The 16,657-nt window shown below is 35.9% G+C and overlaps 1 protein-coding gene across 3 annotated transcripts in view; it reads left to right on the forward strand.

Moving 5' to 3' along the window:
• ANAPC1 (anaphase promoting complex subunit 1) overlaps positions 1-16,657 on the forward strand; it is a 104,983-nt gene that overhangs the window by 38,791 nt on the left and 49,535 nt on the right. For all 3 annotated transcript variants that reach the window (XM_041756891.1, XM_041756894.1, XM_041756893.1), the window contains exons 22-28: positions 1,349-1,427; positions 2,099-2,135; positions 2,227-2,297; positions 4,271-4,449; positions 7,953-8,167; positions 10,407-10,525; positions 14,851-15,122. In XM_041756891.1, coding sequence (XP_041612825.1) covers positions 1,349-1,427; positions 2,099-2,135; positions 2,227-2,297; positions 4,271-4,449; positions 7,953-8,167; positions 10,407-10,525; positions 14,851-15,122 — 972 coding nt within the window. The remainder of the gene's footprint in view (positions 1-1,348; positions 1,428-2,098; positions 2,136-2,226; positions 2,298-4,270; positions 4,450-7,952; positions 8,168-10,406; positions 10,526-14,850; positions 15,123-16,657) is intronic.

A 16,657-nucleotide genomic window follows, 5' to 3' on the forward strand; every position in this document is an offset into this window, starting at 1 on the left:
GTGTCTGAGGTCAAGACTTCAAATAGAACCAAAGGACTTTGGTAAAGGTGAGTTCCTTCATGCTCCCATTTCTTGGTCCCTTCTCCCAGGAGCAGGCAGCTTACAGGTCCTTTGTGTATCTTTCCAGAGATGAGGCCTTCCCAGGCTTATAGGAGAACCTCATGCTTTTATCTCCTCCATAAATATCATTGGACTGTAAAATGTTTATACCCACATGTCTTTTTCTTTATTATGTATTCTGCTTTGCTTCATGTTGAGAAAGGTTTCAGAGTCCCCTGTGGCTCTGAAACAGATATGTAGAATAGTCATTCTGCTTTTTAAGAATGGTGGTAAAATATGCATAATATTATTTTAACTATTTTTAAAAATACAGTTAATTCAGTGGCATTAAATACATTCACAAAAATATCAAGAGCAGGTTTGTCCCAGAATTTTCACATCCCTTGATGCTTGTGTCAAAACATTTAAGTGAAATCACCTGGTATATTGGTCCTGCCCTACTCTGCTTGGGGGTTGGGATCGGGAGAGACTTGGTATAGTATCTAGCCACACAGAGGAATCAGAAATATGAATATACCAAGTTGGTCAGCCTCCCAACTTAAATTATATTAGTCAACTTGTAGATATTCATATTATGACTTCTCTTTGTTAGATATGATGTCAGCTAGGTTCAGGAGTATGTCATTTGCAGTGGTTATATTGGTTTGGAATTTAGGATTTTTAAGATGCTCCAGCATAGTAGTAAAATTTTAATAGAATCGTTTTACCTTCTTAAAAAAAAAAAAAAAAGCTACTGCAGGTTCAGCTCTTGGTAGTAGTAGCAAGGAGCAAATATTCAAATGAGAACTTTGAAGGCCACAGGAAGAAATGTGTGAGTTAGGGTTCACCTAACCAGATACAATCCAAGTGTCTATCAGTTTATGAATAGAGAGAGTTTGGTACATCTGTGCAATGGAATACTACTCAGCAATAAAGAGAAACAAATCACTGATACATGCCGTAATGTGAATGAGTCTCAGAGGCTTCCTGAGTTAAACAAGTAGGACACAGAAGATTACATATTTTAAGATTCCATTTATTTGACATTGTAGTATAGGCAAAACTATGGGGAAAGAAAACAGGTGGGTTGTTTCCTGTGCTAGGTGAAGGAGGAGTGGGGTGACTACAGAGGGTATAAGGGAACTTTTTGGTATGATGGAAGTGTTCTATATCATGATTATAGTAGTGGTTATATTATTATATGATCTTTGTCAAAACTCAGAGCTGTACATGTAAAATGGATGAATTTTCCTATATGTAATTATGCCTCATCTGTTTAAAAAATAATGTTAATTTTCTTCTTTTGCAGAGTATTGCACTCTATATACTTGGTAATGAGAGCTCTGTTTCTGAGGAATCCTCACAGTATTTATCAAGAATAACTATAGGTAAGTCAGTGTAATAATGTTAGGTTTCCCAAAACAATTTTTTTCCCCAAAACAAATTTTTATGAATGTTGATATCAGAATTGAAATTAAAAAATGAAAAATTTCCTAAGTGTTTGCTTTAGAGGCCATTTCTTGCCTCATTTTATTTATTTTATTTATTTTTATTTTTTTTAAAGATTTTATTTATTTATTCATGAGAGACACAGAGAGAGAGAGGCAGACACAGGCAGAGGGAGAAGCAGACTCCATGCAGGGAACCCGACGTGGAACTTGATCCCGGGCCTCCAGGATCACATCCTGGGCTGTAGGCGGCACTAAACCGCTGAGCTACCTGGGCTGCCCCCAAAATGAAAAATTTCCTAAGTGTTTGCTTTAGAGGCCATGTCTTGCCTCATTTTAGAGGTGACCTTTTGTACTGTTACAGGCTGTAGTCCATAGCTGATTTTCAGAGACCAGTACTTCAGATCTAACAAATTTTATTTTTCATTGTATGTAAAAGGACTATTTTATAGCCTCAGGGAAGTTATTACACTTTCCAGCCTACCAGAGGACTGCTTATTTTGTTTTTTAGGAGTTGTTCATTAATGAATTTTTATTTCCAAATGTCTTCTACATGTGATATGTTTTCTTTGTGAAGATAACTATTAAAATTTCATTTTGTTGCCTTTTAGCCCCCCAAAAGTCACAAGCAGAACAAGAAGAAAACAGGTGACTTTTATTCAGATTGCGCTTATATATTAAAAATATAAAACACTATTATGTTTACTGTTTCATAACTTCATGTTTTATTCCCTCATAGGTTCAGTTTCAGGCATTCTACATCACTTTCTAGTCTAGCTGAACGATTAGTTGTCTGGATGACGAATGTAGGTAAGATAGTCCTTGTTACTTTTTTCATGTCTTTGAGATGCTGGTGAGAACCACCTGCTTCGTCCATTGGCCCTGTTTCCTCACAGTCAGCTAGAACAGAGAGGCAGAAAAGGAGCTCTCACTCTGTGAAAGGTCCTGCAGGACCAAGATCATGGCCCATCAAGCCACACTTCCTTTCCCTGTCACACCTTCCATATCATAATGCTGGCATACCAGCTTTTTATCTCTTGGCAGGTAAGAAATGTTTATTTGCTCTGCAGACTGGCCTCTTCAGAATGGAGACCTATAATCACTCCATGTTCAAACTTGAAGCCATTGTAATACTTAGGTATCAGAAGGGAGTATGTCTGGCAAAATCTAAAAGTAATTATACAGAGACTTCAGGGAATGCTTTTGAAGGATCTAAGCTAGTGATTTAGACTCCAAGATGAGGATGTAGCTGGGAAAGGGGAAGGGGAGGAAAGGAGTTCCTTATTCTTTTGCCAAAGCCAGTGCTTTTAGGCTTTAAACGGAGTAAGATACTAAAGACATTTTTTTTTTTTTTGAAAGTAAAGGACTAAAGAATTTTTTTTTAAATTTTGGATATGAAGATACAAAAAATGATAGATAGTATTATGTAATAGTATGTTATAAAGTAATAATTTGTTGAATGTGGTGTAATGAATGGTATAATGAATTTGGATTTCCAAATTCTTATTTAAGGAATATTCTAAATGATTTAGTTTTTCGCTTTTTTTTATATGCTCCCTTGAAAATTACAATAATTGTCATATAGTATTGCAGGTAGGACACTTCTGCTGAAAAATATTAGATGAGTTCTGTCCATTGGTATGTCATATAATATTTAATAAAAGTGTTATTCTCATATAAGGAAATGTTTTTACCTCAATAATTCCTCAACTTTCGATATTAAATAATAGAAAATCACTATAGGAAAATAAATGTTAATTTATTTGAGATTTGAAAATTTTTAAATATGAAGTTTGGTATAATACAACAGAATGTATAAAATATATGTTTAGAGAATAATAATAAAGTGAAACATTTTTGTGTACTAGTCACCTACCATTAGTAATAGAACATTTCTGGTGTACTAGAAGGCTCTGCATCTCTGCTTCAGGTGATAATCTTCCTCTCATATACCCTATTGCTACAGGTACTCTTGGCCCTACCTAAATTTTGTATTATCTCCTTTCTTTCATAGTTTTATCATCTTCATATATTGGTTGGTGTTATATGTCTTTGAACTTCATATAAATGGATATAGATATAAATTATTTTTTTTCACTCCATCCATGTTGATTCCTGTAGCAGTAGGTCATTCATTTTCAGTGCTGCATACTCCATTGTTTGACTACAGCACCATTTATTTATCCATTCTATTGGATGATAGCAGTGGGGCTGCTTCCTCCCTTCCCTTTTTGTCATAGTGAAAATATTCACTACTGAATATTTTAGTACTTATGTCCTGGTGCACATGTGCACAAGTTTCTGTGTGGCCGTTAATGGGCCACAGAGGGGGACCTATCTGTACATGTCACATGTTTTCCAAAGTGATGATACTACTACCAGCTGTGGGTGGGGATTACTGTTGCTCCATTTAGTTGCAAACATCTGCTATTGATTTGCTTTAATATTTATCAAGTGAGTGTGAAATTATATTTTTAGTAGTTTTAATTTGAACTTTCATAATCACTTTTCATATGTTTATTGCCCATTTGTGTTTCCACTTTGGGAAATGTCTTTTTGTCCCTCCTGTCTTTACAATTGGGTCGTTTCCCTTTTTCTTAAGGTTTTTAGGAGTTCTTTTAAAGGGGCCTTTTATATTAATGCTTGATGGCAGGACACTAGTCTGGTAGTAAGATGAATAAAATTGATTTCTGTTTTGTCAGGATAGATGTCGATTAACTTTAGTTAGGATAATTGGGACAGTGGCAGGTCTGAATGAGAAATATTCTCCCTTTCATTATAAGGTTTCACTTTAAGAGACTTGGAAACTCTTCCCTTTGGAATTGCTCTTCCTATCAGAGATGCAATTTACCACTGTCGAGAACAGCCTGCTTCAGACTGGCCAGAAGCTGTCTGTCTCCTGATAGGACGTCAGGATCTTTCCAAGCAGGCCTGCGAAGGAAACTTACCCAAAGGGAAATCTGTGAGTGTCAACATAGAAGTTCAAAGTTTAGCTTTAGTCTCAAAATCAAAGTAGAACTACTCGTTTTTTCTCTTGTCTTTTTACAAGTATATATGTTTGTCTTTTGTATGCCATATGGAGTTTATAATTGTGCAGGTCTTCTCCTTTATAAGTTGAACATGGGAACAAGGTTTATGAAGGCTCTGCCTTGCCTAGATATTTCTTTGAGTCAGGATAAGTGCTGAGTCAGTAGATCCACTACCATGACTCTTTCTCTACTTGTATCATATTGGTAATTAACTACTTTGTAACTATTACATAGAAAAAAGGTGAGTACATACATCCTCAATTTGAATATCTAGCTCTATTCTCTTTTATATATTTTTGATGTGTTGAATTTCTTGAATTTAACTTTTTTTTTTTTTTAAGATTTTATTTATTTATTCATGAGAGACACACACACACAGAGGCAGAGACACAGGCAGAGGGAGAAGCAGGGAGCCTGATGTGGGACTCGATCCCCAGATCCAGGATCACGCCCTGAGCTGAAGGCAGATGCTCAACCGCTGAGCCACCCAGACTCCCCGAATTTAACTTTTTAAATAGGTATAGATATATTTGTTTAATCATAGAAAACTAAAGCCCCAGGAAAGAATTTTTTTGGGAACTGGAATGGGGGATACTAAAGCTGTTTAGAAGATGTCTTAGGGGGCAGCCTGGGTGGCTCAGTGGTTTAACGCTGCCTTCAGCCCAGGGCGTGATCCTGGAGACCCGGGATTGAGTTCCATGTCAGGCTCCCTGCATGGAGCCTGCTGCTCCCTCTGCCTGTCTCTCTGCGTCTCTCTCTCTCTCTGTCGCTCATAAATAAATAAATAAATAAATAAATAAATAAATAAATAAATAAATAAAATCTTTAAAAAAAAAAGATGTCTTAGGTTATTTGTCCTGAAATTCTAGCCTTTGCCAGTCTTCCTCTGCTTTTATGAAGAATGGGTTCTAAGAAGCCTACAAATAGAAAATGAAATGCGTCATTATTCTCCAATTATCTCTTTTAATAATTAGCCTCTTTTAAAACTTAAAAATGGAGTTTTAACTACTTTTTCTAGAACTGTTTAACTTAAAAAAATGTAAATGGTAGCACTGCATTACTGTAAGGATCATAGAGGATGCAGGGATGGCTTTCCCACTCCTAGTGACTCTTGTACTTTTTTTTGAGAGGAAGCCAGCAGGGGTGGGGGTGGGGTGAGCAGGAATAGAGGGAGAGGGACGGAGGCGAGGGGAGAGTAGGGGAGGGGCAGGGAAAGAGGGAGAGAGGGAGAAAAAATCCTGAACAAGCTCTGCCCAATATGATGAAGCTGATCTCACAACCCTGAGGTCATGACTTGAGCCTAAATCAAGAGTTGGATGCCTAGCCAACTGAGCCACTGAGTTGCCCTGCTTGTAGTTAGTTTTTATATTCCCCAAGAGAACAGCACAAATTTGCCTCATCTCATATCAGCTTTGAACCAACACATATCAATCAAAATATTGTAACTTTGTAATCCATATTAGGACTTAGGCTATTAATGCTTCTTTGGAGCTCCAAAATCTATATCAAAATTTTATTCCTAACATCATAGTTGCCTACTGGATCTGTGAGAGAAGCAGTTTCCGTGGGACCTCATCTCCACCTCGATTGGCCCAGCACATCTCTTTTAACCCATACTCCTATAGTAGTTGAATTAGTATTTGTCCTACTTTAAACAGAAAACCTTTTTTTTTAATGCTAATAATATGATTATACTTTGCTTTACCAAGATAAATTTTAGCATGTAGACCTCATTTCTTACAGTGAGTGAGAGCAGTTGAACATCATTAGCACTAAAACCAAATGGTATTGATAATCTTTGATCTGTATTTATTTATTTATTTATTTTTTAAGATATTTATTTATTCATGGGAGGTACAGAGAGAGAGAGGCAGAGACACAGGCAGAGGGAGAAGCAGGCTCCATGCAGGAAGCCCGATGTGGGACTCGATCCTGGACTCCAGGATCATGCCTTGGGCCGAGGGCAGGGGCTAAACCCCTGAGCCACACAGGAATCCCATTTGATCTGTATTTAGATGTCATTTTAAGTAATTCTAATCTAAATTCAGTTTGTTCAGTTGTTTGAGGCTACCGTTTAATTTTATTTGAGGCTACCTTTTATGACTCATCTAAATTCAGTTTATCAGCTATTTGGATCTATACTTTATAGCTAACTCATACGGGAGAATAGTTTCTTTTAAGTTAAGTTATATTCCATAGGAACCATAATGAATATTTATGAACTAAATAAGAGGGTAAGTCATTATCTGCTATCATTATTTTTAGGCTTCTACATTATGTTACGAAACTTTGGCGTTTTAATCTTTTGTTAAAGGAGTGTAAAATTCTTTCCAGGGTGCCTGAATGGCTCAGTCAGGTAAGAATCTGCCTTCAGCTCAGGTCATGAGCTCAGTGTCTTGAGACTGAGTCCCACATAGAGCTCCCTGCTCCAGTCTGCTTCTCCTTCTGCTTCTCCCCCCACTTGTTCTCAGTCTCTTTCTCACATAAATAAAATCTCTATAAAAAAAGAGGAGTATAAAGTTCTTGAGGAAATGAGAAGATTTCACGCTACTCACATCTAGGTTGCAGTGTGATTGAATTATTTGGATGGGGAAAGCTCATAGAAAACACATGTTGAGCTTCTGAGGACAATGATAATCAAGGGATTAAACCTCTTCATTTGTTTTGCTGCAGCTGCTTTCTGATTAAGAAAATTTTAAGACATCTTTATTTAAAAACAAGGTGAAAATTGATCATGGTCCATTTAAAGTATTAAAGTAAGAAAATATTGTTCAACTTCCTCTAGTCTGTGACATATATCCTTCCAGGTTGTTTTTTTATGTTTATATTGATCGAATATAATATTTATGTTTGTGTGGGTTCTTTAGTGATAGTGAATGGGTTTCATATTCTGCTTGCAGTAATTTGTTACCTTTTTATGATATTTAGGATGAAGTTAGATTTTTTTTTAAATTTTTATTTATTTATGATAGTCACACACAGAGAGAGAGAGAGAGGCAGAGACATAGGCAGAGGGAGAAGCAGGCTCCATGCACCGGGAGCCCGACGTGGGATTCGATCCTGGGTCTCCAGGATCGCGCCCTGGGCCAAAGGCAGGCGCTAAACCGCTGCGCCACCCAGGGATCCCTACAGTTAGATTTTTATAATTTATTTAGAATGTTTCTCTCAATAGAATCAGCTTTCTGATTATTGTTCTGAATTTAATGTTTTCCGTTGGCTCAGTAATTTTCCGAAGTGGGCAATATAATTGTACTTTTAAAAAAGACTTCTAGAGTAGAGTCCTAGGATACACTGTGAACCCAAAACAGCCTTGCTTTAGAATACATATATTCTCTGTATGATAGAGTCACAGTACATCATCCTGTATATTCTAGTGATCAATAAGTGCATGGTGATTGGTTTTTAAGTTATTATTACAACCAAGTCTGTTACTCAGGTGCTCTCATCAGATGTTCCTTCAGGAACAGAAACTGAGGAGGAAGATGATGGAATGAATGACATGAATCAGGAGGTTATGTCGTTAATATGGAGTGAAGATTTAAGAGTGCAGGACGTGCGAAGGCTTCTTCAAAGTGCACATCCCGTCCGTGTCAATGTTGTACAGTACCCAGAACTCAGTGACCATGAGTTCATTGAGGAAAAAGAAAACAGGTGAAGGAAACACGTTGTTGTCTCTTGTCAGTGTTTTGTAACTCTAAAAACCCTAAAAGAATAGTTCAGAGTTAAAAGTACCGTGTATTTTAAGTTTTTATCCAACCTCAGTAAAACATACTGTTTTTTCAAAATGTTTTGGCATTTGATAACTTAAGAGTACCTGATGATATAAGTGACCCTACTCCTCTCGAATTATAGTTGTGTGCTATTTAAAAAAGATGACTCAGACTATTTTGCTTAGTTACCTTAAGAATTTACATCAAAGCAAAACACTGAGCTCATTCTTCTGTATTTTGATGAGGAAAAAAATGTGTGTATATGTATAAATGTTTTAGTGTAGTTTCAACTTGATATCAGTATTTTTTTCTGATATTATAGGGAATACACTATAAGTCTTCTCTATTGCCACTTTCTAACATATGTTATATCCCTTGATAATTGTAATATTCAGTAGTAACCATCTCATGAGATTCTAGAGTTGTTGTCTTAGGACAGTTCAATTTATATTTGAAAATTCTCTCCTGTCCTGTTACCTGTCTTGTCTCTGTCACCTGTTACTTTCCACTACTATTTTCTGGTTCTCCTTGCTTTGTTCACAGTAGTCCTGCTTTAAGAGGAAGGAGCATCCACACATAGCCACAGGGTGCCGAAGATCTGAGTTAGTCCTAATCTGCCTCCCTGTTTCCTCTCTGCCTCCCTGTTTCCTCTTCCATGTGTACCTAGGTGTTTGTCACCTGTAGCTGAGGAGGCTGAGGGACAGAGAAGTTGTGTGGGAGCATAGTGGCTAGCATGGGCTCTGGAGCCTTTCTTGGCCACTGGATGTCTTTGGATGAATTACTTAACTTCTTGCTGCCTCAGTTGTCTCAACTATAAGAATAGGCATAATTATAGCATTCATACCTCATATGGTTGCTCTGTGTGTAGAGTGAATTATATCTATCTAGTGTTTAGGACACTGCCCAGTACGTAGTAAAGCTCAGTGCATTAGCCATGATCATTAACTGAGCTCATTGATTCTGTGATGCTAGTTTAGTTTTTTTGTTTTGTTTTTATCTTTCTAATCATTGATATCTCAGATAGAAGGGATTACAGTATTATTGTTTTCATTACAGTTTTGTGGATTATGTTTAAAGTTTCTGCTAAAAAGTTCTTTGGCCTTGGATTTTTTTCTGATTCTAAATTAACATGGGGCAGTGTTCCTGAAGAATCTTGGGACAGCAGATTTTTCTCACCAAAAAAACTAGAAAAGCAGCTGTATGTATAGTTAGGGAGAGAATGTGCTTATAAATAGTTTTGTCTGCAGAGAAAATGTTAGCCTCTGATGGGATATTTCTGTGTCTTCAGGCATAAATTTTGTTAAGTGTTTTCCTGATTTTAACTGCCCCTATTTCCACAGTTTGTTTGATTTTGCTTTAAGTGGCTACATGGAATGTGATTTAACATAGAAAAAATTAAGAGTAGTGTACTAGTTTCAAAATATGGCCCATAGAAGCCATTTTAACCCTGAATATAGCAACTTATTGTATTATTAATCCTATAAGTCTTAGTTATTATATAAGTGAAACTAATTATTTTTCCCCTGGAAATACCAGGAACTTGTCACCTCCAGTATAGGGACTTACTTTCCTTTCTTGTGTACACGTCACATAGGCGGCACTCCTGAGACAAAATGAGGAAATGTAAATGTAGTATTTTCCTTTGAGCCTTTTAGCATCAGAATGGAATTTTTTTTTTAAGATTTATTTATTTATTTTTATTTATGAGAGACAGAGAGAGAGAGAAAGAGGCAGAGACACAGGAGGAGGGAGAAGCAGGCTCCATGCCGGGAGCCCGACGCAGGACTCGATCCCAGGACTCCAGGATCGTGCCCTGGGCCAAAGGCAGGCGCCAAACCGCTGAGCCACCCAGGGATCCCCCCAGAATGGAATTTTAGATTTTTCTTTTTGGTTGCCGAGGGAAAGTTAGCTTGGTTTATAGACCAGTTGGTTTTCACTCAAAGCAAATATGAAACAAAAGAAAGGAAATGTATCTCTCCCTTAGAGTTTCTAAGGGGAACAAGAATAAAAGTGAGAATAACCATGTTTGGATGATTCATCCACATCTTTGTGTGAATTTACTCTGATGTGATTTCATCTTACATAGAAGTTCTTCTTTTGGAATACTTAACTGTGAATTGCATTCCAGTTTTTCTTTTGCTTACAAATTTTTTACATGTTGGTTTTGATTTTAATTATAGATTGCTCCAGTTGTGTCAGCGAACTATGGCCCTTCCAGTAGGACGAGGAATGTTTACCCTATTTTCATACCATCCTGTTCCAACGGAACCACTGCCTATTCCTAAATTGAATTTGACAGGTATGTTAAATTCTGGTCTCAGTGAGAAAGGAAAATGATTAAGTATATTTTTAGTGAAGTTATTGAATTAGTTAAAACCAAAGAAATGTTCTTTCTATCCCCAGTGATTTCACATATCAACCACTCTAGCAGTTGTCAAAGCTCAAATAGCAAATCAAACTAAATATTGTGGGAAATAGCATGTAGCCCATTACTAAATTTGCTTTTAATGAGATCATTTCATGATATGGAAAGGCACTTGGGAAAGTTTAGAAAGATATTGATGATGGTGAGATTACTGAACTTTAGTCTTAAAGTATAATATGTAAAAACTTTGTATCTTAATGTGTCTTGTTATATGTTATTACGAATATATCATCTCCTCATTCAGAAACAAAAAAAAACTAAGCATAAAGAAAAAATGCTCATGTGTAATATAGTAGTCCTGTTTGCTAGAGTGTTAGCGTTTTGGTATATATGGTTCTCAGTTTTATTTTTCTAGTTTGTAATATTATATATTCTCGGAAAAATTAAATCTGTTTTAGACATTGTTTTTAAATTTACTGTAGAGTGAGCATCCTTTCATATCTCGTACACATAGATACACAATTATATTATGTATATGTGTAGGTAGGTATTGTGTACAGATATTTTTATTCAATAACTTAATTTTTATTTGCTGTATTTTACACAAATAGTTGTAAAATAGTTTATGTAAAGAATCTGATTTTGTTGGAAATTATCAGGTTTTTTTGCTATTATAACCATGCTGTCAGAGTATAGTTATTTAGGTTAGTTGCTTTAGAACTCCTAGGACAGCAATATTTTAAGGCTTTGATGTAATATACATTCATATTACCTTTCTGATTGGTTGTGTGGATTTTTACTTCTGCGAGATCTAAGTGTGCTCATTTCCTAGTATTGATTTCAATGGGTTTTATAGTGCATGTTCACCTGATGCTTGTGTGAATATGTTCTAAAGGTGACAGTTGTGTGCAATTGAAATTATTGAAAATCCCTGAAGTATAATATGTGTGGTTTTATGAGACTTGTACGAAATGTACATATCATACACACAGTCATGTATAGTATAATATATCAGTATAATTCCACAATGTCTTAAGTTTCATAATTTAAAAAAATCCAGGGTCCCACTCAGGTATGTGGAGAGCATATACTTTTAATAACATATGGAAAATGAGATCACATTTCATCTCCAAATTATACCTATTCTGGAGCACTAATCTTATTTAGAGACAGAAGAAGCAGAGTTACCTTCAGTACTTGAATGGTTCTCTCCCAGAGATGAAGCAGTGTGGCAAAATCTGAATAATAACTGAGTCTTCATGGTGAAAGGGGCATAGAGGTGTTCATTCTGTTAGTCTTTCAACTGTTAAAAGGTTTTTGTTTATAAAGAATTTGAATTAAAAAGAAAAGAACCTCATGCAAAACTGGCAAATGTTAATGTATTAAGTTTGGGCAGTGATAAGTGGATGGGTATTAATAAATATATATGAATCACTTTTTTTTCCTTGAATACATTTAGTTAAATTTGTATATTCAGAATGTGTTTCTGACATTAGTCCAAACTTTTATTTCTTTTAGCCATTCTGGTAAGCTCCCCTCCAAAAAACTGTTATTATCTTATTTTAATAATAAATTAATTTAGGACAAGATACTTTCTTAAGATAGCTCCTTAACTTACACTGGTATTAGTACTTTTGTATGTTATTCTTATTGAAGAAAATTTGCTTTACCCTTTGCCAGTCATTTTCTCTTGTGTAAATACTCTTGTTTTATGCACATGATGAATTGTTTTAGAAAGTTCACTTGTTTTTTCATTATTAATTTCTGCCTTTTTAGAAGTTAAAAGTACACCTCATGAACTTGTCACCCAGTGTGACACTGTCATATACCAGCATTTGAGTTAGCTCTTAGGTACTCAAAGCATATGGTAAAAGCAAATATATTGTACTTTGTGTGTGAGTATGTGCATACACACTCTAATTAAGACATTGTGGATCTATCTGAAATTTATTTTACATAATTTCAGAACTCCTTTAAAACCGTATTTTCAAACTTGTAGTGAACTGTATAATTTTATGCAATATTTATAGAATAGTTATTTTAATATTCATCTATGACCTGATGTAGTTAATACAGAGCATTAAAGATATAAAAAGAATTTGGTATTTGCCTGTACACAGTGGAGATCCAAAAGAGAACTAAAAGACTCAGGAAAAGGAATTCACAGAGCATGTAGAATCATGAACATTTAATTAACAGTGTTCTGACAGAAGTTGACCATAAAACTTAATTTAGCAAATACTCTTTATGGTTCACTGGGTAACTCAGGTCTATAAAATGATGCTTTTTTTAAAATAGGGTTTTCTGAATGCAATTTGGCATTTTTAACAAGGGCATATAATTACTTGTACAGAGGGAGAAACACATATAGTAAGAGAGCAAATTTATAAAGGTCCTCATCTCATTTTACAGTGTATTTTTCATTAATGTCCAGAGACAACTGTAGGATGGCATATATGAAATTCACATCAGTGTCATCAGTCACAGGTTGAAATTTATTATTCATATAGTTTAACTGTGATGTTAATCTTCACTTTATATTAATAAGCTTACTTCTGTGTGAAAGAAAGATTTTGAAGTAGTGGGTATCCTAGTCAGATCTGTATAAAGTTAAATTGGTATCAGTTATCTTATAGCCCCATGTATTTTAGCCAAAAGGAAAATGAATTATTTTATTCTTAAAAATTTTTTTATTTAAACATTTTATTTGATTATAGTTGATGTACAACGTTACATTAGTTTCAGGTATACAGCATAGTGATTTAGTAACTGCATGTTATGCTCACCGCAAGTATAGCTACTGTCTGTCACCATGCAGTGACTGTATTTCTAGTGCTGTACCTTTTATTTCTATAACTAGCTTGTTCCATAACTGGAAACCTGTATTTCCCACTCTCCTTTATCCATCACCTTACTCTTTTCTCTGGTGATCATCAGCTTATTCTCTGCATTCCTAGGCCTGATACTGTTCTTTGTTTACTCTTTTCTTTTGTTTATTAGATTCTACATATAAATGAGATCATATGATAATTGTCTTTCTCTGACTTATTTCACTTAGCATAACATCCTCTAGGTTCATCCACGTTGTTGTAAATGGCAAGATCTCGTCATTTTTAGCAACTGAATAATATTCCTGTGTGTGTGTTTGCGCGCGTGCGTGCACACACTACATCATTATTCATTCAACTGTTGATGAATGTTTGGGCCGTTTTCCTATATTGGCTCTTGTAAATAATGGTACAGTAAACATAGAGTGAATGTATCTTTTCAAATTAATGCTTTTGTTTTTGGAGGGTAAATAACCAGTAGTGGAATTATTGGATCAACTGGTATTTCTGTTTTTAAATTTTTGAGGATCCTCCATACTGTTTTCTACAGTGACTGTACCAATTTATATTCTCACCAACAATACGAGGGTTACTTTTTCCCCCCACATCCTCACTAACATTAGTTAATTCTTGTCTTACTGATTCTAGCCATTCTGACAGGTGTAAGGTGATATTTCATTGTGATTTTGATTTGCATTTCCCTGATGATGAGTGATGTTGAGCATCTTCTCATATCTGTTAGCTATCTGTATGTCTTCTTTGGAAAAATGTCTATTCAGGTCCTCTTCCCGTTTTTAATTAGGATTTTTTTTTAATGTTCAGTCATATAAATTCTTGATGTATTTCGGATATTAATCCCTTATTAGATATATGATTTTCAGATATCTTCTCCCATTCAACAGGTTTCCTTTTTGTTTTGTTGATGGTTTGGATTCCTTTGCTTTGCAAAAGCATTTTATTTTGATGTAATCCCAGTAGTTTATTTTTGCTTTTGTTTCCCCTGCTTGAGGAGACTTAGCTTAGAAACACATTGCTTTGGCCTGTGTCAGAGAAATTACTGCCCATGTTCTCTTCTAGGAGTTTATTGGTTTCAGTTCTCACATGTAGATCTTTAATCCATCTGGAGTTTACTTTTGTATATAGTGTAAGAAAGTTGTCCAGTTTCAGACAAATGAATTATTTTATAATTATGTGCTGCCGAAGCAAGCATCAGACAATGACTTATTTTGAACGAGGCTTTTCCACTTTGCATCAGATTTAATGCACATGTATTAAAGTCTAAGTACTCATAGTAACCTAATATCATTCCAATTATTATGGGGTTAAGGGTTTCGAATGTAGAAAAACTAATCTCTATTCTTAAAAATATAAATTGAATAATTTTGGATTTATGAATTATTCTGTCAATTTTAAATTTGTTTGCCTGAATAGGACGAGCCCCGCCTCGGAACACAACAGTAGACCTTAACAGTGGAAACATTGATGTGCCTCCTAACATGACAAGCTGGGCCAGCTTCCACAATGGTGTGGCTGCTGGCTTGAAGATAGCACCTGCCTCCCAGATCGACTCAGCTTGGATTGTTTACAATAAGCCCAAGCATGCTGAGTTAGCCAATGAATATGCTGGCTTTCTCATGGCTCTGGGTCTGAATGGACATCTTACCAAGCTGGCTACTCTCAATATACATGACTACTTGACCAAGGTGAGCCTCCCAGCTCCTGGCAGTGTGCCTCATTCTGGGTCACTACAGTAGCTCCTAATTGTTCTGTTTGTTTTTCCTTCTTCATTCTTGTACCCCTCAATCCATTCTTCCCATAGCAGGTAGAGTAATCTTTCTAAAGTATAAATGGGAATATATCACTTCTCGGGTCAAAACTGTTTAAAGAAGTACTTCATTGTTCTTGATACACATTCTGCATATGTGATCCCACTTACTTGTCCAACCTTACTTTGTACCACTCAGCTCCTTGTTACCCACACACCAGCCACAGGGACTGGCCATTTTAGCCCCTTGGCAAACCACATTCTTCCACTTCAGAGTTTGGCAAACCAAACTTTCTTGGCATAAACTCTTCTACCTTTATGCCATAAAAATTCACCACTTAAAGTATACAGTGCAGTAGTTTTTAGTGTGTTCAAAGAGTTGTGGATCTATTACTGCTGTTACATTTATTTTTATTTTTATTTTTTAAATATTTATTTATTTATGATAGACATAGAGAGAGAGAGGCAGAGACACAGGAGGAGGGAGAAGCAGGCTCCATGCCAGGAGCCCGACGTGGGACTCGATCCTGGGACTCCAGGATCGCGCCCTGGGCCAAAGGCAGGCGCTAAACCACTGAGCCACCCAGGGATCCCCACTGCTGTTACATTTAGAACATTTTTATCAGTCCATAAAGGACCCTCAAAGCAGTAGCAGTCGCCCTCCATTCCCTCTCCCTGCAGCCCCTAGCTACCACAGATCTCGTTTCTGTCTCTGTGGATTTGCTGAATCTGGGCCTTTCATATAAATGGAATCCTTCAGTAGGTGGTCTTTTATGACTGGCTTCTTTCTCTTATCATAATGTTTTCACAGTCTGTTTATATTGTATCATGTATCAGCACTTCATGCCTTTATATTGCTGAATAGATATTTTATTGTGTGGATATACTGTGTTTATCCATTCATCAGTTGGTGGATAGCTGGGTTATTTCTACTCTTTAACTGTTATGAACAGTGCTGCTATAAACATGTATGTTTTTGTGTGGACGTATGTTTTCATTTCTCTTGGGTGTATTTCTAGGAGTAGAATTGCTGGGTCATATGGTAGCTGTTTAAATTTCTGAGGAACTACCAAACTTTCTAGAGAGGCTGTAACCTTTTTACAATCCCACCAGCAATACATTCTAGTTTTTCCAGATTCTTACCAACATTTATCTGTCTTTTTAATTATACTCATTCTAGTAGGTGTGAAGTAATATCTCGTTGTTTTGGTTTGCAATTTCCCTGATGGCTAATGATGTTGAGGACCTTTCATGTGCTCATAGGCCATTTGTAAGTCTTCTTTGGAGAAATGTCTATTCAGATCCTTTGTTTATTTTAAAATTGGGCTATCTTACTGAGTTGTATTCTTTGTATACTGGATACGAAGTCCATTAACAGATAAAGGATTTGCAGAAATTTCTGCCATTTGGGTTATCTTTCACTTTCTGATGGTATCTTTGAAGCACAAAAGTTTTTAATTTTAATGAAGTCCA

Source organism: Vulpes lagopus, chromosome 5 (assembly GCF_018345385.1).
Source record: "Vulpes lagopus strain Blue_001 chromosome 5, ASM1834538v1, whole genome shotgun sequence".
In the NCBI taxonomy this organism is placed as follows: Eukaryota; Metazoa; Chordata; class Mammalia; order Carnivora; family Canidae; genus Vulpes; species Vulpes lagopus.